We start from the raw sequence: 19,439 nt of genomic DNA on the forward strand, positions 1-19,439 counted from the left end.
CAGTGAGGGGCTGGGGGCGTGGTCAGGGTGGAGCCCTGCCTAGAATCCCCAGTGAGGGGCTGGGGGCGTGGCTCAGGGGTGGAGCCCCACCTAGAATCCCCCAATGAGGGGCTGGGGGCGTGGCTCACTGGCCTGGCTTGCAGAGTGTCCTAGGTTCCATCTCCAAGCCCAAGCTATCTCCTGACACTTAACGCCTAAGTTTCACCACCTACAGAAGAAAGATCAGAACAAACCAGTCCTATGGTTTTGTAACAGCTCATTTGAGTTCCAACCTGGAAACTCAGGAATTCTAAGGCCTCCAAGTTTTTGTTTGTTTTGTTTTTCGAGATAGGGTCTCTCTGGGTGTAGCCCTGGCTGTCCTGGAACTTGCTCTGTAGAACAGGCAAGGCTGGTCTCGAACTCACAGAGATCTGCCTACCTCTGCCTTCTGAGTGCTGGAATTAAAGATGTGAGCCACCACCCGGCTCCATTTTTAAATTTTTAGACAGATATCAGTGGTAAGTAAGGGGAGTGGTGGGCTGTCAGTCCCCGCAGGGCCCCACTGCTCCCTGTCGCTCAAAATCTTTAATTTCCTTATTTTCCTTCTTCTTGCCTCTCACAAATGTAGCTGTTTTGTGTGCTTTGAACTTTTTATGAACGAACACAACAGTCGCTCTTTTTCCTTTCTTTTCTTAAAAAAAGTATTATTAGTTTTTTAAGACGGTTTGGCTATGTGCCCTAAGCGGGTCTGAAATGTGCTATGTGAACCACACTTGGCTCAGAGTTGCAGCAATCCTCCTGCCTGGGCCTCCTGAGTGTTGTGATTACACACGTGTGCCACCATGCCTGACAATGGCAGCTCAGGGGTCTGCGCGCGCGTGTGCGTGTGTGTGCGTGCGCGCGCGCGTGTGTGTGTGTGTGTGCACATGTGCATGTGCGTGTGTATGTGTGTGTGTGTGTGTGTGTGTGTGTAGGCCAGAGGAGGATGTCCTCCGTCCAGCTCTGTCATGCACTGTCCACCTTCTTCCCTGAGACAGGGTTTGTCATGCCTGGAGCTATGGTGGTGGCCATCCCCCTGTCTCCGACACCACAGCAATGGAGCCATCCAGCTTCTTCATTTGTAACTGGGATGGCATCTCAGGGGCTCAGCGAGTGCTCTACCCTGAGCCTCGCCCCCAGCCTCTCACAGAGAGCTGTGTGGCACACCTTGGTTTCTTCTGTCAACCCTCTGCCTCGTCCTCCACATCACGCCTGCTCTCTCTTCGTGTTTCCATTTCCGAAGTCTTGTTTCCTCACTCAGGCCTCTCCCAGCCATGTTGGCAGCCCGAGAGGCCTGCTCTGCGTGGTGTTTCAGGAGCTGCAGACGCTCTGGGTCTGAGGCTCGGGGAGAGACATCTGAGCAGAGAACTTGGCGTGCTTCAGGGGAACCGGCTCCGTCTGCACAGAACAGCGCCGTGTTCACTCTCAGTTCCACCCCGTGCAGCAGCCACGCTGGCAACAGACGGATAAACAGAGGCACCGGGCGCAGGGCACAAGTGGATCCGGAGCGTGCTGGGGAGCTGAGGATGCCACTAGAGCCAGGGATGGAGGAAGGGCTCCCCGATTACCCGCTCCGGCTTGAGGAGTTCTTTCCAGAACCCCCAGGCTGAGCCTGTGGGTCCCAGGGATTGAACTCGAGCTGTGTGGCAAGCGCCCGCACCGGCCCAGCCTCGCAGGCCCCCACCGCGTAGCTTTGGAGCGGGACATCAATACAAGGCGGTTTTCAGAGGAAGTGTGAGCACGCCCAGTGCGGGGTGGGGTCCCCAGGAGAGGGCTGCTTTCAGCTCATCAGGACGGGGTGGCTCGGAGGTTCTGCGTTTTCTCCCTCCGGTGGGAAAAAGAGCACATTGCTCGGTGTTTTTTCCGAGGTTAAAGGTTGGGGTGGAGTGGAAACTGAAGCCTGAAGTGTGTGCTGGATGCAGCAGGTCCCGGCCGGGCAGGCCCAGGCGGTTCCGAGGACAGGCGTGCCCAGCAGCCTCGAGGGCCCCCTCTGCCCACCCAGGTCCCCGGCAGCTCTCCTCCCTTCCTGCCCGCCCGTCACCAGGCTCCCACGCCCGCAGGGTGGCCCCAGCTTCGCAGGTTTCTGGTCTCCCACCCGCCCCGCCCCCAGGGCGCCCTGACTTTCGGTAAATGAGGCGGCCAGGAAGCTCGGGGGCCGCACAGGAAGGAGCGGGGACTTTCCTGTCGCGGCGCCGGCTGCCGCCGCCTCGGCGCGGCCTCAGGTAGGAGCTCGGGGCGCGGGCGCCGGGCGCGGGGGGGCGCGGGGCGCAGCCGGGGGCCCCGCACCGGGCGGCCGCAGCAGCGCGCATGCGCCGGGGGCTCCCCCACCCTCCGGCCCAAGGCTCGGCAAGAAAAGGGCCGGAGCTTTCGGTTCGGTAAAAGCTCGTGCTCCTCTAAGACTCGTATCCGCTTTGCTGTCTTATTTCTTTCACTTTGTATTCTGAAGCTGGCTGTCCCTCCGTAGCCCTGTCGGCCTGGAATTCACCATGGAGCCCCCAAACTCGCAGCCATCCTCCTGCGGCCTCCCCGGGAGCCGCAGGAGTGGGGGGAAATGATGATGATGGCTTACACATTTTTATTAACTTTATTCTGTGTGAGTGTATTGCTGCGGCGCACATTTGGAGGTCAGAGGACAACCTCCCGGAGTGGGGTCTCAGGCTTGGGGCAAGCCTCCACCCGCCAAGCCATCTTGCCCGGCCTTGTTTGTTTCTTGAGACAGGGTCTGGCCTTGAACGCGTGTAGCACACATACAGTAATAGGTTAACTTTATTTGAAGCACTGGCTGCCTCAAACTCACAGAGATCCTCCTGCCTCTGCCTCCAGAGTGCTCGGATGTGGCCACCTTGCCCGGCGTTAGTTTATTTATTTTTATTTACTTTTACTTTTATGCGTATTTTGTTTGGGGTATTTATTTGTTGAGACAGTATGTCGCCCCAGCTGTCCTGGAACTCGCTTTGTAGACCAGGCTGGTCCCGAACTCACAGAGACCCGCCTGCCTCTGCCTCCTGAGCGCTGGGACTAAAGCCCTCGGCCACCGGCCGTTTCCTGTGAACATGAGCTTCATGAGTGCAGTGCCCGCGGAGGCCAGAAGGGGGCGCTGGGGCCGCTAGCGCGGACGATGGTTGTGAGCCGCCGTGGGTGGGGACCGAACGCAGGTCCTCCGCTGGAGCGGCCGGTGCTCTGGGCCACTGAGCCGCGTCCCGAGCACTGGAGCACTGTTTACTTATGTATCTGTTGTCCCTATGCACAGTGTCATGCAGCCCAGGCTGGCCTTCTGCCTCCCTCGTCGGGGGTCGGGCGGTGACAAGTCACCAGGCCTGCTCTTGTTGTTTTATTATGGAAGGGTGCCCATGCAGAGGGCAGAGGGCAGCCCTGTGTCGTGGGCTTCACGATGGAGCTCCTGTCTTCAGGCTTGGCCGCAAGTGCCTTTCCCAGCCACCTTCCTGGCCCTGAGGTGGCAGGGCTGGGGCCTGCCGGCTGTTTCCTGCCTCTTCTCAGGGGGCTCAGGCCCCGCCCCGTGCTCGCACCGGCTCTGAGGGCCCCGTGGAGGGCTGGCTGGGAAGCGCATGTCCCTAGGCCCCTGCGGGGGACCCCCCCTATGAGGCCTCTGAGGCCCACAGAGTACAGGCTGGATGGGCAGGGGGAGTCGGGTGAAGAGACCAGCAAGCGTTGGGGGGACGACACAGGCCACAGGCTGGCGCACAGGGGACCCATCGGCCCAGGTGCAGAAGCCTCTAGCCCCAGCTCCTGTGACCTGAGGACCCACAAGGAAAGACAGCTGTCCCCATCCCTCTAACCGCTGCTGCTTCCTGCTCAGGCCTATTTCTGTGTCTGCTGTTGATTGCTCATGCCTGCCTCGGGTACTGGCCTGGCTGACCAGGTTGGGGTGTGGAGGCTTGTGGGTCAGTTGGAGATGTCTGCCCTGGGCGCAGAGAAGTGCAAGGGGGTGTGTGAGTTCATGCAGAACCCGGAGACTCCTGGCCGCCAGCCAAGCGGTGGCGTGGGGCTCGTGGCTCTTCTCCCTTCCAGTCCAGCCCCCTTCTGGTTTGATTCCCTGCCTCTCTAGGTTACAGTCATGGCACCTCCAAGTGAGGAGACACCTCTGATCCCTCAGCGCTCCTGCAGCCTCTCATCCTCAGAGGCAGGATCCCTGCATGTCCTCCTTCCTCCCCGGGGATCTGGGCCTCCCCAGCGACTGTCATTCTCTTTTGGGGACTACTTGGCAGAGGATCTGTGTGTGCAGGCAGCCAAGGCCTGTGGTGAGTAGGACCCTAGATGCCTGGGCCACTTGCTAGGACTGAGCAAGACATCTATGGAGAAAAGGAGTGGTCAGCATTGGTGCTGGGGCTTTGAGGGATGAGTAGAAGTTTGGTAAGGGAGGGACCATGGGCTCAGCCTGTATTGCTGCACGGATGACTGAGCTGATGAGCCCATTCCCTTCAGGCATCCTGCCTGTCTATCACTCGCTCTTCGCTCTGGCCACCGAGGACTTGTCTTGCTGGTTCCCTCCAAGTCACATCTTCTCCGTGGAGGACGTGGACACTCAAGTCTTGGTCTACAGGCTCCGGTAGGGAGTGAGCCCCTCCGTTCACCTTCAGGGTGGTGTTACTATTCAGTCCACAGTAGGGGCTAAGACTAGAGAGGGTGAGCCGTTTGCTGCAGGCCACACAGCACATCAGCGACAACTTGGGCCCTGTGGAGCCAGAGCTGACTGCGCTACCGCATTCTGAACCCCACAGCTTTTATTTCCCTGGCTGGTTTGGGCTGGAGACATGTCACCGCTTTGGGCTGCGCAAAGATTTGACCAGCGCCATTCTCGACTTGCATGTTTTAGAACACCTCTTCGCCCAGGTTTGTAGTCTTCGGCGGGGAAGGCTCAACCCGGGGATGGGGACCCCAAGGCAACGACCTCCCAGGTCCGGGCTGGGCAGAACCTCACCTGGCCACCCCCTGTGCCCGACCCCAGCACCGCAGTGACCTGGTGAGTGGGCGCCTCCCCGTGGGCCTCAGCCTGAAGGAGCAGGGAGAGTGCCTGAGCCTGGCGGTGCTGGACCTGGCCCAGATGGCCCGTGAGCAGGCCCAGCGGCCCGGCGAACTGCTCAAGACCGTCAGGTGAGGGCCTCGGGCCTGCCAGTGACCTGGCTCCCGGCCTGTCTGTCCCCGGTCTCAACTGGCTTTGCGCCTGCGGCCCTATCGTTTTACCTTACCAAACTCCTACACATACCTCATTTCCCATGCCGGCTCCTGCAGCCAGCCACCCTCTCCCTCAGCCCGCCTCTGCTTGGAAGGTCCTCGATGTCTGTCGCGTGTCCTTCGGGCCCCCTCCCCACCCTGAGCCCCGGCGTGCCCCCCACCCCACAGCTACAAGGCCTGCCTGCCGCCCGGCCTGCGCGACCTGATCCAGGGGCTGAGCTTCGTGACGCGCAGGCGCATCCGCAGGACGGTGCTCCAGGCGCTGCGCCGCGTGGTGGCCTGCCAGGCCGACCGCTACTCGCTCATGGCCAAGTACATCCTGGACCTGGAGCGGCTGCACCCGGCGGCCGCCGCCGAGACCTTCCGCGTGGGGCTCCCGGGTGCCCAGGAGGGGCCGGGGCTCCTGCGCGTCGAGGGCGGGCGGCGGCGTCGCCTGGAGCCCCGGGGACCACGAGGTGCTAGGGGCAGGGCTTGGGAGGGGAGGGGCCCTGCGGGGGGCGGGGCGGCCAGTGAAGGGGCCAGCCTGGGGCAGGACCAATCAGGAGAGCAGTTAGAAGCCGGAGTAGGGCGGGGCCAATCGGGAGGAACCAATCAGGCAAGGGGACCGGTCAAGGGGCGGGGCTAGTTTGGGGGCGGGGAATGGCAGCACCAGGGGCGGAGTTAGCTGGAGGCGGGGCTGCCAGGGACTGGAGCCTGGGGCGGGGCTAGTCAGTCAGGGGCGGGGCTAGTCAGGGGAGGGACCCGGGGCCTGGCGTCCGTGGGCCGGTCGGTGGGCGGGGCAGTCGGGGGCGTGACGTGGGCCTGGCTAGATGGGGCTGGGTCAGACAGGGGTCGTGGGATTGGGTCTGTGGGTAGCTAGTGCCAGGCCGAGGTCCCCTCAGGGAAAAGGGCGCGCGGCAGGGCTGGGTCAGGGCTGCAGGCTCAGCGAGGCCCGGAGCGCTCGGGATGCAATTCCCCGGCCTCCGCCCGGCCTTCCTTCTCAGCTTTTCCAGACCTTCTGTGACTTTCCCGAAATCGTGGACGTCAGCATCAAGCAGGCCCCACGCGTGGGTCCGGCAGGGGAGCAGCGGCTGGTCACCATCACCAGGATGGACAGCCACATCCTGGTGGGTCCTGGCTCTGGTGCTGAGCCTGGGAGCGGGGCGGGGCGGGCGGCCTGGGGCTCCACCGGTCGCTGACGAGTTCTCCCGCCCAGGAAGCGGAGTTCCCGGGGCTGCCCGAGGCGCTGTCCTTCGTGGCCCTCGTAGATGGCTACTTCCGCCTGACCTGCGACTCCAGGCATTTCTTCTGCAAGGAGGGTGGCGCCGCCAAGGCTGCTGGAGGAAGTGGCAGAGCTGTGCCACGGACCCATCACGTGAGGAGCGGGCGGCCTGGGGTCACCGTGGGGGCGGGGCCCTGCGAGGCACCTCAGGGTCCCGGGCAGTGGCGGGACGCAGCTGTCTGGGCGGCGGGGAGCTGTCCGGCTCTGACTGGGCTTCCGTCCTGGCCTAGGCTAGACTTCGCGGTCCACAAGCTGAAGGCCGCCGGCTCCCTCCCGGGCTCCTACATTCTCCGCCGCAGCCCTCAGGACTATGACAGCTTTCTCCTCACTGCCTGCGTGCAGGTTGGTTCATTGCCGGTGCCAGGACGGCTTCCTGGAGGAGATGACATGCTGGGATCAGGAGTGCTCATTTTTCCTTGAAGAGCACCAGCCTGGAATTCTTCCTAGAATTCAAGAGGCTGAGGCAGGAGGATCAAGTTTACAGGCCGGCCTGGGCTAACATAGCAAGATTGCGCATCAAAACATGCGGGGATGGAGTCGGGGCGGTGGGGGGGTGTTTCCCACCAAGGCTGAGGATGCCAGCTCCACCCCTGGCACCACGTGTGGAAGGCCGCACCGACCCGCGTAAGTTGCCCTGGCTGCCCGCGTCATCTACACGGAAGCATGCAGAAGTAATTCAAAACCTCAGGAAAGCTCGGGTGCACTTCCCAGCCCGGGGCGCGGGCGAGGCCGCGGGTGGGGGCGCCGCCTGCACCCGCCTCAGCTCCCCGCCCCTTCGCAGACGCCCCTCGGCCCGGATTACAAGGGCTGCCTCATCCGCCGGGACCCCGCGGGGGCCTTCTCCCTGGCTGGCCTCAGCCAGCCGCACCGGAGCCTCCGGGAGCTGCTGGCAGCCTGCTGGCAGTCAGGCCTGCATGTGGATGGCGCCGCCCTGAACCTCACCTCCTGCTGCACCCCCAGACCCAAGGGTGAGCCGGTCTGCCTCCCCCACCACCCCAGCAGCCCTCGGGTGGGGCAGACGCCGAGGGGCACGGGGTAGGAGGGAACGCGCCGTCGATTTTTGACGCAGTCCTCAGGGGTGGCCCGATCCAGCGGACGCTGCCTTTGTACAAAGTCGGTCGTTCAGTTTGCGGGACGACCCCCCCCCCCGCCGGGACGACCCCCCTGGGACGACCCCCCCTGGGACGCCCCCCCCGCCGGGACGACCCCCCCCGCCGGGACGACCCCCCCCGCCGGGACGACCCCCCCGCCGGGACGACCCCCCCGCCGGGACGACCCCCCCTGGGACGACCCCCCCTGGGACGCCCCCCCCGCCGGGACGCCCCCACCCCACAGTGCGCCCTGGTTGGCACAGGACAGCTGTGACCGGGACCCTCCCGCTCAGAGCCCAGCGCTCTCAAATCGTTCCTCAGGAGCGAATTCCGGGCGTTCCCGGCTTAGTGCGGGGAGGGGGCTCTTGGGATCCCTTGCCCCTGACCTCTGACCTCTGTTTTCCTGCTTCTGCCCCCTAGAAAAGTCCAATTTGATCGTGGTGAGAACCAGCTGCACCCCTGCCCCGGCCCCCGGCCGCGCCCCGTCCTGCTGCGCGCTAACGCAGCTGAGCTTCCACACAATCCCTGCGGACAGCCTGGAGTGGGTGAGGGTCGCCGGGGACGGGGGTGAGGGTCCCCGGGACAGGGGTGAGGGTCGCCGGGGACGGGGGGGAGGGTCCCCGGGGACGGGGGTGAGGGTCCCCGGGACAGGGGTGAGGGTCGCCGGGGACGGGGGGAGGGTCCCCGGGACAGGGGTGAGGACAGGGGTGAGGGTCCCCGGGACAGGGGTGAGGGTCCCCGGGACAGGGGTGAGGGTCGCCGGGGACGGGGGGAGGGTCCCCGGGGACGGGGGGTGAGGGTCGCCGGGGACGGGGAGAGGGTCCCCGGGGACGGGGTGAGGGTCCCCCGGGACAGGGGTGAGGGTCCCCGGGGACGGGGTGAGGGTCCCCGGGACAGGGGTGAGGGTCGCCGGGGACGGGGGGGAGGGTCCCCGGGACAGGGGTGAGGGTCCCCGGGGACGGGGTGAGGGTCCCCGGGGACGGGGTGAGGGTCGCCGGGACAGGGGTGAGGGTCGCCGGGGACGGGGGTGAGGGTCCCCGGGGACGGGGGGAGGGTCGTCGGGGACGGGGGAGAGGGTCCCCGGGACAGGGGTGAGGGTCGCCGGGGACGGGGGGGAGGGTCGCCGGGGACGGGGGTGAGGGTCCCCGGGGACGGGGGTGAGGGTCCCCGGGGACGGGGGGGAGGGTCGTCGGGGACGGGGGGTGAGGGTCGCCGGGGACGGGGTGAGGGTCCCCGGGGACGGGGGGTGAGGGTCGCCGGGACAGGGGTGAGGGTCGCCGGGGACGGGGGGGGAGGGTCGTCGGGGACGGGGGGGAGGGTCCCCGGGGACGGGGGGAGGGAGGGGGGTCGTCGGGGACGGGGGGGAGGGTCCCCGGGGGACGGGGGGAGGGTCGTCGGGGGACGGGGGTGAGGGTCGCCGGGACAGGGGGTGAGGGTCCCCGGGGACGGGGGGGAGGGTCGCCGGGACAGGGGTGAGGGTCGCCGGGGACGGGGGTGGTGAGGGTCCCCGGGGACGGGGTGAGGGTCGCCGGGGACAGGGGGTGAGGGTCGCCGGGGACGGGGGGAGGGTCCCCGGGGACGGGGGAGAGGGTCACCGGGGACGGGGTGAGGGTCGCCGGGGGACGGGGGTGAGGGTCGCCGGGGACGGGGGTGAGGGTCGCCGGGGACGGGGTGAGGGTCGCCGGGGGACGGGGGGAGAGGGTCACCGGGGACGGGGGTGAGGGTCGCCGGGGACGGGGGGAGAGGGTCGCCGGGGACAAGGGTGAGGGTCCCCGGGACAGGGGTGAGGACAGGGGTGAGGGTCGCCGGGGACGGGGTGAGGACAGGGGGTGAGGGTCGCCGGGGACGGGGTGAGGACAGGGGTGAGGGACAGGGGTGAGGGACAGGGGTGAGGACAGGGGTGAGGGTCGCCGGGGACGGGGGTGAGGACAGGGGTGAGGGTCCCCGGGACGGGTGAGGACAGGGGTGAGGACAGGGGTGTGAGGGTCCCCGGGACAGGGGTGAGGACAGGGGTGAGGACAGGGGTGAGGGTCCCCGGGACAGGGGTGAGGACAGGGGTGAGGACAGGGGTGAGGGACAGGGGTGAGGACAGGGGTGAGGGCCCCCGGGACCCTTCTGGGGACATGGGGGCCGCTGTCAACCGTGGCCGCCTCGGTGTCCCCCCCAGCACGAGAACCTGGGCCACGGCTCCTTCACCAAGATCTACCGGGGACGCCGGCGGGAGGCCGTGGACGGGGAGACACACGACACGGAAGTCCTGCTGAAGGTCATGGACGCCAGGCACCGGAACTGCATGGAGGTGAGGCGGAACGGACACGGAGCGGACCGTGGTCCCCGCAGTCGGGGGTGCTGAGGCAGGAGGATCACTGGGACCTAGAAGTTCAAGGCCTGGCGGCGGAGAGCGGCGGGGGGGCGGCACCCACGGACGGGGGTCCGGGGACACCCTGGGGACGGGCGGGAGGAGTCCACGCATCCTCTGCTCTCCCCTCCCCCAGTCCTTTCTGGAGGGCCGCGAGCTTGATGAGCCAAGTATCCTACCCGCACCTGGTGCTGCTGCATGGCGTCTGCATGGCTGGAGACAGTGAGCCCCGTCCTGCATCCCAGCCCCGCCCCGCCCCCACCCGACCTGCATGGTGCCTCTGACACCCCCCCACACTCACCCACCTCACACCCCCAGACCCACGCCCAGACCCACGGTTCCATTTCCTTGCTGGCTAATTGCTGTGCAGCACTGCACCTCTTGCACACCCCTCTCTGAGCCTCTCTTGTATTGAGCTGAGTCAGTTGAGCTGATAGTAAACGAAAGTTCCGCCTGTGCTAAGGGCAAAGGGCAGACGGGGGGGCGGGGGCTGCCGAGGGCGGTGTCCACCGACCCCGTGCTCCCCGTCCCCAGGCATCATGGTGCAGGAATTTGTCTACCTGGGAGCGATTGACACGTACCTGCGCAAGCGCGGCCGCCTGGTGCCGGCCAGCTGGAAGCTGCAGGTCATCAAGCAGCTGGCCTACGCCCTCAACTATTTGGTGAGAGTCCCCTGCGTCCAGAGGGGGCCTTCCGCAGAGGGCGGGGAGTGAAAAGGGGCTCTGCAGTGTGGCTAGGAGCCTGTAAGGATGAGAGAGCGGGTATTTCAGAGGGAGGGATGGGGCAGGCTGCGGGGAAGCCTTTTCCAAAAGAGGGAACCTCGGGCTTGGGGTCTTGAGGGCTGAGTTCATCAGGAAGGCAGGCGGCGCTGGCGCACTGATCCCAGCCCTGGGAGGCCGGAGGCAGGCGGGGTCCCTGAGTTCGAGGCCAGCCTGGTCTAGAGCGAGATCCAGGACAGCCAGGGCTGCACAGAGAAAAACCAAAATAAGAGACTTCAGGGCAAGCCGGACGGGAGCGAGAAGCGGGGACCCGCCAGGGCCCGCGGGCCTCTACCCGGGCGGCCTCGGCGGGCTTGGAGGATGCCCAGGCGCCGCGCAGCCGCGCCCCGCGTCCACGGCTGACCCGCCGGTGTCCCCGCGCCCTTAGGAGGACAAAGGCCTCCCTCACGGCAACGTCTCGGCGCGGAAGGTGCTCTTGGCCCGCGAGGGGGGCTGACGGGAGTCCTCCCTTCATCAAGCTGAGTGACCCTGGTGTCAGCCCCACGGTGCTGAGCCTGGAGAGTGAGTGCAGGCTAGCCCGCCCCACCCCCGTCGGCACCGCGTCCTCCCTCCGAGTCGCGCGGGGCGTGCTCGGAAGGTGACCGCCGGCGCCCGTCCCCCAGTGCTCACCGACAGGATCCCCTGGGTGGCCCCCGAGTGTCTGCAGGAAGCCCGCGCGCTCGGCCTGGAGGCCGACAAGTGGGGCTTCGGCGCCACCCGCGTGGGAGGTGTTCAGCGGGGGACCCGTGCACATCACCTCGCTGGAGCCGGCCAAGGTGGGGGCGCGGGGCCGGAGCGGGGGCGGGCCAGGGACTGAGCGGGGGCGGGGGCGGAGCGGCTGAGGGGGGCGGGGCGACTGAGGGGGCGGGGCCGCGGGCTGGGCGGGGGCGGAGCGGAGGCGGGGCCAGGGCCGGGGGCGGTGGCTGAGCGGGGGGCGGGGGCGCGGGCTGGGCGGGGACTGAGCGGGGGGGGGCGGGGGGCGGGGGGCGGGGCCGGGGCCGAGCGGGGGGCGGAGCGGAGGCGGGCCAGGGCCGGGGGCGGTGGCTGAGCGGGGGGGCGGGGCCGGGGCCGAGCGGGGGGCGGGGCGGGGCCGGGGCGGCAGCTGAGCGGGGGACGGGGGCCGGGGGCCGAGCGGGGGCGGGAGCGGAGGCGGGGCCGGGGCCGGGGGCGGTGGCGGGGCCGGGGCGGGGCCCACGTGACGCGCGTTCTCCGCCACCCCCAGAAGCTGAAGTTCTACGAGGACCGCGGGCAGCTGCCGGCCCCCAAGTGGACGGAGCTGGCGGCGCTCATCGCGCAGTGCATGGCCTACGACCCGGGCCGGCGGCCCTCCTTCCGCGCCGTGCTCAGGGACCTCAACGGCCTCATTACGTCAGGTGCGGGCCGGGGCCGGGAGGGTCTCGGGGGCCGGGGGCGGGAGGGTCTCGGGGGCCGGGGGGGCGGGAGGGTCTCGGGGTGGGGTGGGGCCGGGGAAGGGGCGGGTCCCTGGGCGGGGCGGGGGCGGGTCCCGGGGCGTGAGGGGGAGTATCCTCGGGTGGGGAGGGGGGCGTGTTCCGGGGTCGGGAGAGGGGCGGGTCTCGGGGTGGGAAGGGGGCGGTTCCCAGGGCGGGGCGGAGGAAGGCCCCCAGGGAAGGGCGTGTCCGGGGAGAGGGCGGGTCCGGGCGTTGTGAGGGGGGCGTGTCCCGGGAGGGGGCGTGTCCCGGGGAGGTTGCGGATTCCGACAGTCTAAGACCCCTGCAGCGGCGAACGGGCCTCAGGACTCCATAGGCATTTGTTTGTAGCCCAGGCTGGCCGCGAACTGGACTCCGGCCTCGGCCTCTCGGCGTGCTGGGACTGTGTTTTATTAATCTTAAGTTTCTGTGGCACGATGTCCTCATCTGAGGGGGTCCCAGGCTGTCGTCACTCCGTGCCCCCCCGCCCCTGCGTGAGTGCCACTGGGATCCCACAGCCGGCGCCTTTGCGGGACGGTGGCGGTTTCCGCTTCCCGCGGTGCCCACGGGCTGGCTGTAGCGCACAGAGAGGACAGTGTCCAGCTGGAGGGTCACGCCCCAAGTCACCCCACTCACACATGTGACCCCCAGATTATGAGCTCCTCTCGGACCCGACGCCCGGCAGCCTGAGTCCCCGAGAGGAGCTGTGCAGTGGCGTCCAGCTCCACGCCTGCCAGGACCCCACCATCTTCGAGGAGAGGCACCTGAAGTACATCTCGCTGCTGGGCAAGGTGAGTGGGCGGGGCGGCGGGCGCGGGGTGGGCGGGGTGGGCGGGCGCGGGTGGGGGCGGGGCGTGGGCGCGGGTGGGCGGGGGCAGCAGGCACAGGTGGGCGGGGCAGGCGGCGCGAGTGGGCGGGGCGTGGGTGGGCGGGGCGGCGGGCGCGAGTGGGCGGGGCAGCCGGCGCGAGTGGGAGGGGCGGCAGGTACCAGTGGGAGGGGCGGCAGGCGCGAGTGGGCGGGGCAGCATGCACAGGTGGGCGGGGCAGGCGGCGCGAGTGGGCGGGGGCAGCAGGTACCAGTGGGCGGGGCAGGCCGCGCGAGTGGGCGGGGCAGGCGGCCCTGCAGCCCGCAGCCCTGGGCCCCAGATGCGCCCGCCGACCCTCCCCCTCCCCCAGGGCAACTTCGGCAGTGTGGAGCTGTGCCGCTATGACCCGCCTGGGGGACAATACAGGACCGCTAGTGGCAGTGAAGCAGCTACAGCACAGCGGGCCAGACCAGCAGAGGGACTTCCAGCGCGAGATTCAGATCCTCAAGGCGCTGCACAGTGACTTCATCGTCAAGTACCGGGGAGTTAGCTACGGGCCGGGTGAGCGGCCCGCAGGGGATTCGGAGCGGGTTCGAAACCCCAGTCGGGCCCGGTTGAGCAGGGGCCATGCGACTCAGCTTCCATAGTTGGGTCTTGCACGAACCAACGCACCCGGTAGAAGGTGCGCAAGAACTGCTGTGGCTGTCCGCAGGTCGCCAGAGCCTGCGGCTGGTGATGGGAGTACCTGCCCAGCGGCTGCCTGCGGGACTTCCTGCAGCGCCACCCACCGCGCGCAGCCTGCACACCGGCCGCCTGCTGCTGTTCGCCCTGGCAGATCTGCAAGGTGCGGCCAGCGCGGAGGCCGGGGACCTGGGCCCGGAGACCCTGGCGTTGCGGGTCGGGAGTTCTCCGCGCCCCGGGATCACGGGCCCACGCGCTTCTCACGGCCCCTTGCAGGGCATGGAGTACCTGGGCGCGCGCCGCTGCGTGCACCGCGACCTGGCTGCGCGAAACATCCTGGTGGAGAGCGAGGCGCATGTGAAGATCGCCGACTTCGGCCTCGCCAAGCTGCTGCCGCTCGGGAAGGACTACTACGTGGTCCGCGAGCCGGGCCAGAGCCCCATCTTCTGGTGCGAGGCCCAGGCCCCAGACGCCACGCCCACTGGGACCCCGCGCCCACAGCAGCGAGGCCCCGCCCCATCGATGCCCTCCACAGAGGGGCGCTACGGCCAACGTAGCCACGCCCCTCTCCGTTCTCCCCCCGTTCTCTGGTGACCACACCCTCGCCCCCAGGCCCCGCCCAGGCCCCGCCCCCGGCCTTCTCTTCCCTGGCCCCGCCTCTCCATGGCCCCGCCCTCCATGTCCCTCGGGCCCACCCGTCCCATGGCGGCATCCATCTGCACTCCGTCTTACTCTGCCCTCCCGACTCTGGCTCCTGTAACTTACGTCTGGCTGCCCATCATCCAAAGCTGACGGGCCCGAGCCCCGCCCTATCCGCTTAGCGTCCCGCCCCAGTCTGGCCCCGCCCACGGGCGCCCCTCTATCCCTTAGTGCCGGGGAGCCTCTGCGCCGCCTTGTAGGCGCCAGGCCCCGCCCCGCCCCGCCCCTCCCTGCCCTGACCACGCCCACACCTGCTCCGACCACGCCCCGTCCCGCCCGCCCGCAGGTACGCCCCAGAATCCCTGTCCGACAACATCTTCTCCCGCCAGTCTGACGTGTGGAGCTTCGGCGTGGTGCTGTACGAGCTCTTCACCTACAGCGAAAAGAGCTGCAGCCCCTCGGCCGTGCGTCGCCAGCCTCCTCCTGACCCCAGCCTCCTCCCGACCCCTCCTCCTCCTGACCCCATCCTCCTCCTGACCCCATCCTCCTCCTGACCCCAGCCTCCTCCTCCTGACCCCATCCTCCTCCTGACCCCATCCTCCTCCTCCTGACCCCAGCCTCCTCCTCCTGACCCCATCCTCCTCCTGACCCCATCCTCCTCCTGACCCCAGCCTCCTCCCGACCCCTCCTCCTCCTGACCCCATCCTCCTCCTGACCCCATCCTCCTCCTGACCCCAGCCTCCTCCTCCTGACCCCATCCTCCTCCTGACCCCATCCTCCTCCTGACCCCATCCTCCTCCTGACCCCAGCCTCCTCCTCCTGACCCCATCCTCCTCCTGACCCCATCCTCCTCCCGACCCCATCCTCCTCCTCCTGACCCCAGCCTCCTCCTGACCCCATACTCCTCCTGACCCCAGCCTCCTCCCGACCCCTCCTCCTCCTCCTGACCCCATCCTCCTCCTGACCCCAGCCTCCTCCCGACCCCATACTCCTCCTCCCCACCCCATCCTCCTCCTCCTGACCCCATCCTCCTCCTCCCGACCCCATACTCCTCCTGACCCCATCCTCCTCCTGACCCCATCCTCCTCCTCCTGACCCCAGCCTCCTCCCGACCCCTCCTCCTCCTCCTGACCCCATCCTCCTCCTGACCCCATCCTCCTCCTCCTGACCCCATCCTCCCCCTGACCCCATCCTCCTCCCCCTGACCCCATCCTCCTCCTCCTGACCCCATCCTCCTCCTGACCCCATCCTCCTCCTCCTGACCCCATCCTCCTCCTGACCCCATCCTCCTCCTGACCCCATCCTCCTCCTCCTGACCCCATCCTCCTCCTGACCCCATCCTCCCCCTGACCCCATCCTCCTCCCCCTGACCCCATCCTCCTCCTCCTGACCCCATCCTCCTCCTGACCCCCAGCCTCCTCCTCCTGACCCCATCCTCCCCCTGACCCCAGCCTCCTCCTGACCCCATCCTCCTCCTCCCCACCCCATCCTCCTCCTCCTGACCCCATCCTCCCCCTGACCCCATCCTCCTCCTGACCCCATCCTCCTCCTCCTCCTGACCCCATCCTCCTCCTGACCCCATCCTCCTCCTGACCCCATCCTCCTCCTCCTGACCCCATCCTCCCCCTGACCCCATCCTCCTCCTCCTGACCCCATCCTCCTCCTCCTGACCCCATCCTCCTCCTGACCCCATCCTCCTCCTGACCCCAGCCTCCTCCTGACCCCATCCTCCTCCTGACCCCATCCTCCTCCTGACCCCATCCTCCTCCTCCTGACCCCATCCTCCTCCTGACCCCATCCTCCCCCTGACCCCATCCTCCTCCTCCTGACCCCATCCTCCTCCTGACCCCATCCTCCTCCTGACCCCATCCTCCCCCTGACCCCATCCTCCTCCTCCTGACCCCATCCTCCTCCTGACCCCATCCTCCTCCTCCTGACCCCATCCTCCTCCTCCTGACCCCATCCTCCTCCTCCTGACCCCATCCTCCTCCTGACCCCAGCCCTCCTCCTCCTGACCCCATCCTCCTCCTCCTGACCCCATCCTCCTCCTCCTGACCCCATCCTCCTCCTGACCCCAGCCCTCCTCCTCCTGACCCCATCCTCCTCCTCCTGACCCCATCCTCCCCCTGACCCCATCCTCCTCCTGACCCCATCCTCCTCCTGACCCCATCCTCCTCCTGACCCCATCCTCCTCCTCCTGACCCCATCCTCCCCCTGACCCCATCCTCCTCCTCCTGACCCCATCCTCCTCCTCCTGACCCCATCCTCCTCCTCCTGACCCCATCCTCCTCCTCCTGACCCCATCCTCCTCCTGACCCCATCCTCCTCCCCCTGACCCCATCCTCCTCCTACTGACCCCATCCTCCTCCTCCTGACCCCATCCTCCTCCTCCTGACCCCATCCTCCTCCTGACCCCATCCTCCTCCTCCTGACCCCATCCTCCTCCTCCTGACCCCATCCTCCTCCTCCTGACCCCATCCTCCTCCTCCTGACCCCATCCTCCTCCTGACCCCATCCTCCTCCTGACCCCATCCTCCTCCTCCTGACCCCATCCTCCTCCTGACCCCCATCCTCCTCCTCCTGACCCCATCCTCCCCCTGACCCCATCCTCCTCCTCCTGACCCCATCCTCCTCCTCCTGACCCCATCCTCCTCCTCCTGACCCCATCCTCCTCCTCCTGACCCCATCCTCCTCCTGACCCCATCCTCCTCCTGACCCCATCCTCCTCCCCCTGACCCCATGCTCCTCCTCCTGACCCCATCCTCCTTCTGACCCCATCCTCCCCCTGACCCCATCCTCCTCCTGACCCCAGCCTCCTCCTGACCCCATCCTCCTCCTGACCCCTCCTCCTCCCGACCCCAGCCTCCTCCCGACCCCTCCTCCTCCTCCTGACCCCATCCTCCTCCTCCTGACCCCATCCTCCTCCTGACCCCATCCTCCTCCTCCTGACCCCATCCTCCTCCTGACCCCATCCTCCTCCTCCTGACCCCATCCTCCTCCTGACCCCATCCTCCTCCTCCTGACCCCATCCTCCTCCTCCTGACCCCATCCTCCTCCTCCTGACCCCATCCTCCTCCTGACCCCAGCCTCCTCCCCCTGACCCCATCCTCCTCCTGACCCCATCCTCCTCCTGACCCCATCCTCCTCCTGACCCCATCCTCCTCCTGACCCCATCCTCCTCCTGACCCCATCCTCCTCCTGACCCCATCCTCCTCCTCCTGACCCCATCCTCCTCCTGACCCCATCCTCCTCCTGACCCCATCCTCCTCCTCCTGACCCCATCCTCCCCCTGACCCCATCCTCCTCCTGACCCCATCCTCCTCCTGACCCCATCCTCCTCCTCCTGACCCCATCCTCCTCCTCCTGACCCCATCCTCCTCCTCCTGACCCCATCCTCCTCCTGACCCCATCATCCCCCTGACCCCATCCTCCTCCCCCTGACCCCATCCTCCTCCTCCTGACCCCATCCTCCTTCTGACCCCATCCTCCTCCTGACCCCATCCTCCCCCTGACCCCATCCTCCTCCTCCTGACCCCATCCTCCTCCTCCTGACCCCATCCTCCTCCTGACCCCATCCTCCTCCTGACCCCATCCTCCCCCTGACCCCATCCTCCCCCTGACCCCAGCCCTCCCTCCTCCTGACCCCAGCCCTCCCCCTGACCCCAGCCCTCCCTCCCCCTGACCCCAGCCCTCCTCCTGACCCCAGCCCTCCTCCTGACCCCAGCCCTCCTTCCTGCAGGAGTTCCTGCGCATGATGGGGCCGGAGCGTGAAGGGCCAGCCCTCTGCCGCCTTCTGGAGCTGCTGGCCGAGGGCCGCCGCCTCCCGCCACCTCCCTCCTGCCCCATCGAGGTGAGGGAGGCAGACTAGTTTCCCAGGTTCCATTCTTGATTGACAGCGGGGGTCCTGGCCCCAAGTTGCCCCCCCCACAGTGTGGCTAGTGACAGGCGTCTTGCAAATCCCGTTTACCTGTATGCAGAATGGGAATGACCCTGCTTAACAGGAGGAAGGAGGCTGTGTGGCGAGGGTAGAAATGACATTTTACCTTTGTTGAGACGAGGTCTTGCTGTGCAGCCTGGGTGCCTGGAACCAGACGTCTTCCTGCCTCAGTCTCCCGTGACAGGGAAGACAAATGGTGCCCCACCACAACCCGAATCCATATTTAAATTTTTCTTTTATTATTTACTTTTTTTTTGTAAGGATGACAACTGAACCCAGGGCCTCACACATGCTAGAGCCCACCACTGAGCTACAGTTTCTAAGGCGCATTAAAAGATGATTCAGGGGAGCCGGCGGTGGTGGCACACCTTTAATCCCAGCACTCGGGAGGCAGAGGCAGGTGGATCTCTGTGAGTTCGAGGCCAGCCTGGTCTACAGAGCGAGATCCAGGAACGGCGCAAAGCTACACAGAGAAACCCTGTCTCGGAAAAAAATAAAAATTCAGGGATTTGCCAGGCCTCTCCCAGGCGCGAACGGCACCAATTGGAGTAGCTGGGAGAAGTCATTCCCAGAGACATGGCCATGGGTGGGGTGGGGTGCCTTTGAGTGGTAGGAAAAGCAAATGTGGGGCGAGGTGTGGCAGTGTGAGACCCTGTCTCCAGACGGAAGCGGGGGTTGTCGAGACACAGCAGTCGGACTTAGTTTCTGTCATCATGGAGAGTTGTGGGGCCGAGTGGAGCCCGGTCCGTCAGCTCAGGCCCTGCTCACTGGTCTCCCCGCCCTCAGGTTCAGGAGCTCATGCAGCTGTGCTGGGCGCCCAGCCCGCAGGACCGGCCGGCCTTCAGCGCCCTGAGCCCGCAGCTGGACGCGCTGTGGCGTGGAAACCCGGGATAGCAGTGCGGGGAGCGCCGACCTCAGCGGGGAGCTGTCCGCCTCTGGGCCCCACCCCCACAGGCCCTCATCCCCGCCCCCCGCCCACCCTTCCCACCCCTCCTTCCAGGAGGGGATCTTAAATGTGACCCAGGCTCTGCTTCCCTGGCACAGCCGCCTCCCAACACCGCTCCACCTCGGCCACCCTTGCTCCTGAAGCTGACGGTGTCTGTGTCAGTCCCCACCTCCCCACCCCGAGGGCTCCTGGGGCAGTGAAACCTCAGCCCAGCCTCCTTACAGGTTGGCTCTGGGAGTGTTTGTTGAGTGAATAAATGAATTCAATAGAAAAGATGGAGAGTGTGGTTCAGGCTTGGGGGCCAAGTGTGGGGTTCTGAGGAG

The 19,439-nt window shown here is 67.1% G+C and overlaps 1 protein-coding gene across 1 annotated transcript; it reads left to right on the plus strand.

Moving 5' to 3' along the window:
* The first annotated feature begins 968 nt into the window (after nt 1-968).
* On the plus strand, nt 969-19,383 carry Jak3 (Janus kinase 3). Its single transcript, XM_052752560.1, is given in 31 exon segments — nt 969-2,240; nt 4,085-4,277; nt 4,462-4,585; nt 4,758-4,869; nt 4,985-5,130; nt 5,380-5,629; nt 5,631-5,666; nt 6,195-6,317; nt 6,407-6,508; nt 6,510-6,565; nt 6,703-6,814; nt 7,254-7,440; nt 7,984-8,108; nt 9,731-9,862; nt 10,059-10,070; nt 10,072-10,144; nt 10,457-10,584; nt 11,069-11,128; nt 11,130-11,202; nt 11,304-11,398; nt 11,400-11,456; nt 11,903-12,053; nt 12,759-12,898; nt 13,284-13,322; nt 13,324-13,474; nt 13,626-13,651; nt 13,653-13,757; nt 13,871-14,043; nt 14,580-14,697; nt 17,973-18,083; nt 18,957-19,383. Coding segments are annotated over 30 exon segments (3,309 nt in total). The 5' UTR covers nt 969-2,240; nt 4,085-4,093; the 3' UTR covers nt 19,065-19,383.
* The last annotated feature ends 56 nt before the right edge of the window (nt 19,384-19,439 follow it).

The sequence above is a fragment of the Peromyscus californicus genome, unplaced genomic scaffold, assembly GCF_007827085.1.
Source record: "Peromyscus californicus insignis strain IS unplaced genomic scaffold, ASM782708v3 Scaffold_23__1_contigs__length_62951481, whole genome shotgun sequence".
Lineage (NCBI taxonomy): Eukaryota > Metazoa > Chordata > Mammalia > Rodentia > Cricetidae > Peromyscus > Peromyscus californicus.